The sequence below is a fragment of the Ammodytes marinus genome (assembly GCF_949987685.1).
Source record: "Ammodytes marinus genome assembly, chromosome: 4".
Classification (NCBI taxonomy): domain Eukaryota; kingdom Metazoa; phylum Chordata; class Actinopteri; order Uranoscopiformes; family Ammodytidae; genus Ammodytes; species Ammodytes marinus.
This window is the reverse complement of record NC_137233.1, coordinates 4821041-4830771: the sequence shown is the minus strand read 5'-3', so window position 1 is coordinate 4830771 and position 9731 is coordinate 4821041. Positions and strand designations below refer to the sequence as shown.

The following is a 9731-nucleotide window of genomic DNA, read 5'->3' as shown; positions in this document are numbered from 1 at the left end:
TTGACATTACACAGATCACATCTACATCAGCATTGGTGGAGAAAGTACTCAGATCCTTTACATAGGTTAAAAAAGTCAGTTTCACAGACATGGTTTAAGTCTTGGACTAAAATGGAATTTTGAATGGAGTTTGTCCATTGAAAGTACAATTTAGTCCAGCATGAGGCTTAATCCATCCATCTGTGAAACTGTCCCTAAATATATATATTTTTTGTATTAAAAACTTTTTTATTTTGTAACCTTTTCTCCCCATCACTCTGATGGTTTACATGGTAAGAAGGATCAGGGGCTTTAAGTTTAACTGCAACACTGACAAACAAACACACAAATAACCAGAAAAAGACGCAGACAGATTTATAAAACTTTTTTATTCATTTTTTAAATCGAAGGCTAAACTGAAATGTGTCCGATTCATACCATGTTCTGTGACAACAACGATAAACCATTGTCTTCTGTTCGCAAGAAAACAGAGAAGAATACAAATAAAAATAAACAACATAACAAACCTTGCAACAACGTCGTAGACCATCTAAATATAAATAAAAAAAAGGAACCATTATTTTTTTTAATACACAAAAGAAGCAATTTTTACCATTGAGAATAAGTAGGCCTCTATATAAGTATATGAGCCATGCTGTGACATATAACAGACTGGATGTTGAAACACTCAAAACATCAGCATAAGGGTTCAACCTCCGCACACTTTACTTCAACAGAAGAAGAATGACCCCTGTGCTAAATAAGAATTTCAGGGAAACCCCAATATTTTTTTTTCTACACAAACAGATCAGGCTTCCTACATTTTTTAACTGAATTTGATTTGATTTCACAGATAAGTTCAAAAGCTGCTGATTAATCGTGTGTAGTTATATTTTCATATTTTCAGCCTGTTACCACACTATAGGACATGTAGGAATCCTGACCAGAACAAACGGAGTTATTGTACAAGTCCCCACATTTTTACACGCGTGCAGCCAGGACATAACTCAATGACTTCTACAATAGTCGCTGCGGTGGATTAAGCATTATGTCCGTCTGATTAAGATATGGAGGCTTATTGTTTGAATAATGCACACACAGACACATACATACTGCAACCAAAAAGAGACCCTGCATTCCAAATCACATACTTTTTCTTTTTACTACACTACATACTAAAGTACAGAAGAGTTTTAGAGCCACAGGAGAGGAAAAAAAATCAGATAAGGAAGTTTTTTTCTTCATTGTGTTGAGAAATGTCAAGAATAAAGACGAATACTCCAAAATGCTATTGGAGTTAGCGGGGCTTTTATGTATTTTCAGCATACTACAATTGATGTGCATGTATTGGGAAATCCTTAATCTTTTTCTGGCATACTAAATAGTAGGGAAGTATGGGTATTGGAACACAGGGAGAGTGTTTTTTGTAATATTTTCTTCAACATTGTCAGAGGAAAGGCGGAACAATGCAGAATATGGAAAAATAGGAAATCGGAAAAAGTTATTTATTTATCTTTTACATTTTGCCTTTCTCCAGTTTTGGTAAGCGAGTGGTAATGGTTTTCAAAAATAGTTATCCTTCTTCGAGGTATTCTTGAAGCAAGTACAAGTGTGTGATGTTCTTTCAAAATATATTTTATAGAATATGTTCTATACTACATTTGAACAACATAGTTACAGGAACTGGAAAAAGGCATTTCTGTCAAAATCCATATTTTTAATGTATTGTTTTTCCTTTTTCTGACCTTAATGGGCTTCCATACCTCACAGCGATGTAATGAGAATTTTTTCATGTATATTTCGGTGTTGTCTGATGTCTAAAACGTCACAAGGCAAATAATAGTATCGTGGAGTATTGTAGGTTCAATGCACTATAACTTTTATTAAAGAAAAACAAGAAGGAATTCTCCGTTAATTCCGGGCACCAGAAGGCACACATGTAGACACTGGACCCGGGCAAGGAGAGGGTGATGATTGAGGGACATATAGTGAAGTGGACACACTGGGGTTTCAAGGACTATGATGATAAAATGCAAAAAGAAAAAAATATACTTCAACTTATAAGTGCATGAGCAAAAATGTGCTTTTACAGGATGCTTTCGGGACTGAATTAAGTGAGTGTGTAAAGGAGAACAAATTTATCTTACACAACATATTATTCTCACTTTCAACTCCCGACAAATAAGACTGTTTTGCTCTTAAGAACTAGATAGGGCACTTAGAAGTTGAAGTACATTTTTCTAGTATTTATATATATATATACGGCTCCGGAAAAAAAATTAAGAGATCACTTTAAATGTTCAGTGTCTCTTTTTTTTTACTCTTTAGAGGCATATGTTTGAGTAGAATGAACATTTTGATTTTAAACTATAAGCTACTGACAACATTTCTACCAAATTCACAATAAAAATATTGTCATTTAGAGCATTTTCAATAAGTAATGTAGAGATGAAGATTTAAGAAAAATCAAGACTGGTCTCTTATTTTTTTCCGGGGCTGTAAGTATGTCCTCCCAGCTCTACTCTGTAGCGGTTGTGTGTTAGGTTACAAAGATGGTTTTACGTAAAAAAAAAAGAAAAAAAAAAAGGAAAAAAATGTATAATTAAAAAATGTATGATCGTTGGATTGAAGGAAAAACAAATTGCCATTTTTTTCGTTCTCAAGTGAATACACAACAACAATAATATTAACAATATCAACAACAATATGAAAAAAAAACGTTTACATTTACTGCAGTGACACTACGTTAAAATATGACTAGTATTATCAAAAAGGCAAATAGTAGGTGTATTGCAACGCGCTCTGCGGCATCACTATCAAAAAACACATCAATCTTCATTAACCAATCTCATCATTATCATCATCATCATTTTCATCCAATCATATTCGTCCGAGACAGTAAAAAGGGGCGGGAGTTGGGTTGATTGACAGCCCAAACTAGCCACTCACATATCGCCCGTCTCAGAGCAGGCAGGCACACTTGTACGACATAGCAACGACAACAAACGATGGAACGTTTTCAAGGAGACTTTTTAAAATATCGCAAAAAAAAATAAAAATAAAATACGGAGCCAGCCAATGGCAACGAAGGCTGGCCTGAGGAGCTCTGTGATTGGACAGCAGGCATCGCTAGGTAACAAGAAGAGCTTTTTAGGAGGAGGAGGAAGGAGGCTAGGAGTGTGTGTGTGTGTGTGTGTGTGCGTGAGATAAATGTTTTTGCCATTGTGTGTGGTCCATAATAAGTGCACCTGTGTGTGTGGAAGGTCTAGTTCTTAGAGCTACGTTTGTTTAGTCTGCTCCGTGTGTGTGTGTGTGTGTGTGTGTGTTTAGCTTTCGTCTAGACAGCTGGAGGTTTTTCCCAGGGCAAGTCAGTGTACATTAAACACACACACGCACACACGCACACACACACACACACACACACACTCTCTCTGCTCTGGGAAAAGACTTCACTATACATTAGTAAAGAGAAATGTGTAACTACTTCTAACAAATAAAGATTAAAACAGTTTCTGATTGGTTTCGTATGTGAACTTTCGACTTAACTTTAAATTATAATTTTTTTTCCTCCAAAATCACAATGGTAAATACATTTGAAGCACAGATCTAATGTATCTGTGCATGTGTAGACAGTGTGTTGTATCAGCATCAATATGTTTATGTATAATTTGTGTTTTTCGTAAGCCTCTTAAGCTATCCTCCTCTCCTGTCCTGTCCTTTTTTTGTATTATTTAAGTATCGTCAGCCAGCGCATGTTTTCCCTGAAGTGAGAGATTGATCCTACACTATTTTAAAATCGCAATAAAACTGAAGGTACATTACTTTAAGTTTCTATTTCTATATCTCTATCTATATCATTTTATTTCTACTATAACGCCCTTATCAGAGCCTTGTCCAGTCTTTTCATACCCGCTGCACACCCTCAAACACAGGGAAACCAAACAATTTTATTTCAAAAATACACAGCCCAGTCCAAGTCCAAGTATACTACTGGTAAGGGTAAGGATAAGGGTCAATTTTAAGGTATAGGTTAAGGGCAATAAATAATCTAAACTTGGCTTTTAGGGACTGGGCTCGCAATCTCATTCCGACGTCAAACTTGATTCATATTTTTTTGATTGGTTCACTCGTCACTACTTCAGCTGCTTTGGGCCAAAAAGATTCATTTGATTTTATAACGTGATTTTAATAAAGAATGTTATTCAAGTGCTCGTCATTAAAATAATATTATGGCGATAATGGCCGGGCAGCACAAGAACGAAGGAGACTAAGAGAGAGAGAGAGAGAGAGAGAGAGAGAGGGAGAGAGAGAGAGAGAGAGAGGGAAAGAGAGAGAGAGAGGGAGAGAGAGAGGGAAAGAGAGAGAGATGGAGAGAGAAAGAGAGAGACAGAGAGAGAGAGGGAGAGTTAGAGAGAGAGAGACAGAGAGAAAGAGAGAGACTCGCAAAGACATTTTGACTTTTGATTATTTGTCAACTTTGTGGAGGATTTTAAGATTCTCTGTATTTTTTTTCCGATTATAACAATTGTCTATTTTTTGGCCTTTTAGACTTTCTCCACAACAGAGTTTATCTGACTCAGTTTTGGGAGTTCGGTTTAATTCCTTCGGAGGGCGCTGTTGCATAAAGACTGGACATTTAAGGGCGCTGGTTAAATTTGGGCTACAATTTAAAGGTACCTTCACATACAAATACATCCTTAAAAACCATTAAAAAAAATGCTATTCTAATCGTCTACTTTAGTGAGCTATAGTTTGGTATCTAAGGTACCTTCACATCAAATTAAAACATAAATTGAACACTGAACGCTTTACCTAACCTAAAAATTCAAAAATAAATCTAATCGGAGCATAAGTTTTTTTTACATTCTTGTCCACACTCTCAAACAGATGACAGAAGACGGGTTGCTTTTAACACTCGTGTCACTTTTCAACACTTCAGTGTGCTAAGTTTGTAGCCGCCCATCTCCTGCTGCGCTACAACACACACAAAGAGCTAGCTACGTTTCCAAAAACTGAATTATCCACCATGGGCAAGAAAAATATACTTTAAAAATAAACGTTAAAAGTTAAATGATTTTATATTGGGTCGGTCATGACTGTGGCTGGGTATTCAAGATTAAAAATGTTCTGGTGCTGACCAATATGCACATACTGCTGCACCAATATTGAAAAATTGTCAAGAAATGTTATTGTTTGTCTTTATTTTATTCCTAAATGAGAAAAAAAATCTTGTTTCATATCTGAGAAACTGAAAGTACGGTGGTTTCATGTATGTAATAAATTGACATCGTATATCCTTATTCTATATTTTTTTAGAAAATAAAAAAGTTCTTGATTTGAATCTAAGCAATTAAAAGAAGGGTTTCATGTATCCAAAATGTTATGAATGGTGTCTAAACTCCAGTAATTTCTACTTATATACTACAGAAAAAGAAATCTCCCAACAATAGCCAGCCCTAGTCATGACTATTACAGATTTGACTTCGAATGATAAATTGATTGTATCCGGGTTGAGATTTCTTTCCCATGAGATGGTCAGTTAAAGTTTCGGAACACAATCTCTTTGCATCTTTCGAAAGTGTGATTCCAACGGTCGGGGTAATTCAAAGGGTTCTACAATAAGTATATACTAAATGTTCTAATCTAGTGTGCGCTGGCTGACGTAAGATTGTTCACTGGTTCCTGGTGCAGTAAAGTGCTCGGAGATGCCCGCAAGACAGAGAGAGGCTCGCCAGAGGGGATTGTGGGTATTTTTTTGATAAGGCAGGAGAATTGAAAATTGAAAATGGAACTCTGCAATCCAATACTCATACTCCAAAAGTATTTAGTATGGTAGAAAAAGATTTAGGATGTCCCAATTCTTGTGGGGATTTTTTGAAATGGCAGAAGAATTGAAAATGGAAGTGTATGACCAAGAATTATTCCCTGCGTTCCAAATCGCATACTCTTTCTCTTTACTACTGTACATACTAAAGCTGGTTCACAAAGTATGTAGTTAGCATGCAGTATGCTACAATTGGGAAATACTTTTACTTATTTATTTCCTAATAATATTGTGGCTTGAACTTGCCTCTTGCTTTTATATCCGTCGATGTGACGTAACTTTTACTGCAGTGGATTGTGGGTCAGAATTGCCATAAAAAGCTGCTGATTTCCACACCTAAAATCCCGGCCGGATGTAATAGGACATTCGGGGTATTTTTCAGCATGCTGCGTCTGACCACATTTATTTGGGACATCCTATATCGTTTTCTAGCAGGGATGTATGGGAATTGGAACGCAGGGTTAGTCTATTGTGTGCATGTGTGTGTGTGTGTGTGTGTGTGTGTGTGTGTGACCATTTCAGTGCACAGCCATTGTATCGCTCATTTAGGGGCCTATGGGGCGACCTATTTTCCATCCTTTAGTAGGGCACTACAAAGGGGACGTTTAGGTGTCACTGCATCTGCTTTGTTTTCTCTCTCTTTTCACCCAAAAAGTAACAAAAATTGACATTTAAATAAAAAAAATAAAATTGCAGTATCAAAAAATGCTAATTCTACGTCACCCTAAGTCTACTTTACTCTATTCTACTGTTGCATTACACTTTGTCTTGATTGGTTCAGACGATGTGAAATAGTCTGATGAACGTGAGCGGAAAAAACTCGAATGTGCTTGACTTGTTTGGTTGAGGTAGTGACAGCCAGCTAGCTTTGGGATTGGCTAACGATTTCGGCCAATAGGGTGAGAGATAGAGAGAGTTGAGCAGAGTTTCTGATTGGGCCCTTAGGTTTAAATACTGACTTTGGATTGGCTCAAAAATTACTCGAATATTTTGCATAAAAAAAGGGATATTTTTTTTCTTTTTTAAATCAATGGTACACTAGTAACGGTTGATCCGAGTCAGTTGAACCAAGGTCAGAATCTCTCCCTATGATATGTTATGGCGATACTAGATACTGTTCACTGATTGGTCAAAAACCCCTCTGGTAAGTTGCCATGGTTTTAAGGTCCCTCTCGGCCTGTTTACGCCTCAATACACCAGAACTCCTTCAAAGTAAAAGTCCTCCCCATTTCGAAAAACGTTCCATCCGCGCATACTAAAAAAATAGTGCAATTCTTTTCAGCAATTATATAAATAACTCTAAATTTCGTGCTTTCAAGTTCGCTTCTCGGTTTGCATACATGTGTGTATATACTCAATACGTAACTTATATATATACTGTATATATATACGTGCCGACATGTATGTTGCAAAAATGTGAAAAGTTGGCAACCCAACAGTTAAACCAATGATCGTTTTTTTTCTTTCTAAAACTAGACAACTTATAAAAACAAACTTTACTCACACAAGAATCTATCAAGTTTTAGAAAAATACCCCTACATTACTTTCTCCGTATTCTCTCTCTCTCTTATCGATCATATTGCGGATTTCTTTCGTGGTGAACAGTCTAGAACATTGTGCAAACCTTCCATTAAAAAAAAGACATATAAAAAACAGGAAATAATAATAAAAACAAAAACGATTTTACGGATAACTCCTGCATCGGTTGGTTGATATAAGGCAGAACGTTTAGCTCAAGGACTTTTCGCACTGTGCTAAAACTAGTGAGCTAGTTTTTTTATTTTAATTATGATAACGCTAACTAAATCTAAAATCTTTTCTAATGTGCCGTGTGTGTCCAAGTGATACAGCTAAAAATCTTCGTACAGGAGTTACCGCCAATCGTTTGGAACTGTGCATTCGTGAACGCAAAAAAATATAAAAAAAAATATAGGACTATAAGTGGAGTGAAAACAGTGTGACAAAGATTATGACTAAAGAATAAAAAATAAAATGGAAGAACCAAGAAAGATTGCAACATTTTGCCATTTCGCCTGGATTAGGAATTTCTTTTTTTCTTGTAAGCGCGAAAGGACAAACGAACGAAAACACTTCTATAGAAAACGAACAAGAACAAGTAAATATTTATAATGAAAAAGACTATTGAGATCCAGTCCTCCTTCTTCTGACATCATCATCATGCGACGAGCTCCTCAGACGATTCACTCCTGTAACTGTGCTCTCTATGGCATCCATTTTGTTTCTTACCTTTAACAGGAAAGCCCCGCTTGTAACTGCTTCCCGGTAACTCACGGTAACAACAACAATAAAACAACTAGCGTGAACCAGCTGTTTTGAGTGGATTTTAAACCATGCATCCAAACCGTTCCTAATTTTTTTCCGCTACTGACCATTTCCCCCAAAAAAACTGGCAAGCAGACTAGAAAAATCCACAGTTTTCTCCGCAAGTTTTTTGTTTTTCGGAATTAAAGAAGCCAGCCAGTATATACTGTCAAAATCAAACATTCTGGGGCTTGTGTGACTTCTCCTTAGTATTCCTTGCGTTGCGGTTGTCAACACTGCCTTGTTGTTGTTGTTGTTGAGGTGGTGGGGGGGGTCTCAATAGCCCGTGCAAGAACGAGTGTGGGGGCGAAACAGTCCGATGGTTGTTTTGATGGCTGTGGTGGTGGTTGTGTGTGAGGGACGTTGGATGGTAGTAGTGTCCGATGACCTCGCTGTATGTGGGGGGGGCGCCTTCCACTCTAGAACCCTGCTGCTTCTGCTGCCGCGACAACGACTCCTGGGCTTCTAGAACACTGACGCCGGAGTGCACGCTGGGGGGAGGAGCCGAAAGACTGGAAAGAAAGCAAAACAACATCAAAGGGTTAGTAAATAAATGGATACTTTTACTTTTACATTACAACGTTTTCAAAATAATATGCCAAATTATTTCACATGACAAATGCATTTTGGGAGGCGGCAAACGAAAACTTTGGAAAATAGGTTTAAGAATGAAATCTTTTGCCCAACCAACTCCAGCGCTGCCGTGTGAACTGGCAAAACTAGGGGAAAAGTGACGCTAGGTGGGCAAGCGTTATTACCTTTAATCAACAAGGCAGTGATTTAAAAAAAGACACCAAATAATCAACTTATTTTCTATTTACCTGGTCTTAGCATTATTCTGACGGTATAACAGAAGAATTTATTCATATGTTGTTACTTATATATATTTATTTTGCATTTTAAGACCTGTTCAATGTGTAGAGAAAGGACCAAATGCCTCACATCATATTCTCTTCATACCTAGCCTGCATGCAGTTGCTTGCCGGGTCTAAAATGCATTTGTAAGACCTGTACATAATAATTTTTTTTTTCATTCATAAAGATAAGCCTGCCATCTCAGTCTCTTCTTACCTGGCCTGCATGCAGTGGCTCGCGGGGTCCAGTGTGTGTGAATCGAAGACGGTCCTATTCGGCGGCGCCCTCACGGACTCTCTGTTGAGCTCCATCTGTTGCTCGGGGTCCCGGAGCTGGAGGGTGCAGGGCCCCTGGTAGGGTGGGGGTTCCTCCCCGTCAGACAGGCAGATAGTCGGGGGAAGATCTATCAAACTCTGGGGCAGGTATGGATAGGTGGGCTGGAAGCGCGTCGGAGCAAAGGTGTGCTGGAAGCGCTGGGATTGGAGAGGAGTGTGTGTGTGTGTGTGGGACTGGAGAGGTGTGTGTGTGAGTGTGTGTGTGTGGGACGGGTGAGGCTCTCGCTGCAGGTAGGATGAGGAGGGCACGCCTCTGTCCGGGGGCCGAGGGTTATACACCTGGTGCTGGGGGGGGGGGGGAGTTTTTAGAAATGTAATACTTGGTTATTTTCACTGCTTTCTGGTTAAAAGTCACATATAATGCTAATTTTCAGGCTCAATTGGGATTGGGGATAATTAGCTATTATGAATGGTG

The 9731-nt window shown here is 38.0% G+C and overlaps 1 protein-coding gene across 1 annotated transcript in view; it reads right to left on the bottom strand.

The window, feature by feature from the left end:
* Positions 1-390: 390 nt before the first annotated feature.
* LOC307249580 (protein TMEPAI-like) overlaps positions 391-9731 on the bottom strand; it is a 51464-nt gene continuing 42123 nt past the window's right edge. The window contains exons 4-5 of the mRNA XM_080026377.1: positions 9198-9601; positions 391-8638 (exon numbers count right to left, since the gene is read on the bottom strand). Of these exons, the coding sequence (XP_079882503.1) occupies positions 8302-8638; positions 9198-9601 (741 nt within the window). The 3' untranslated portion in view covers positions 391-8301. The remainder of the gene's footprint in view (positions 8639-9197; positions 9602-9731) is intronic.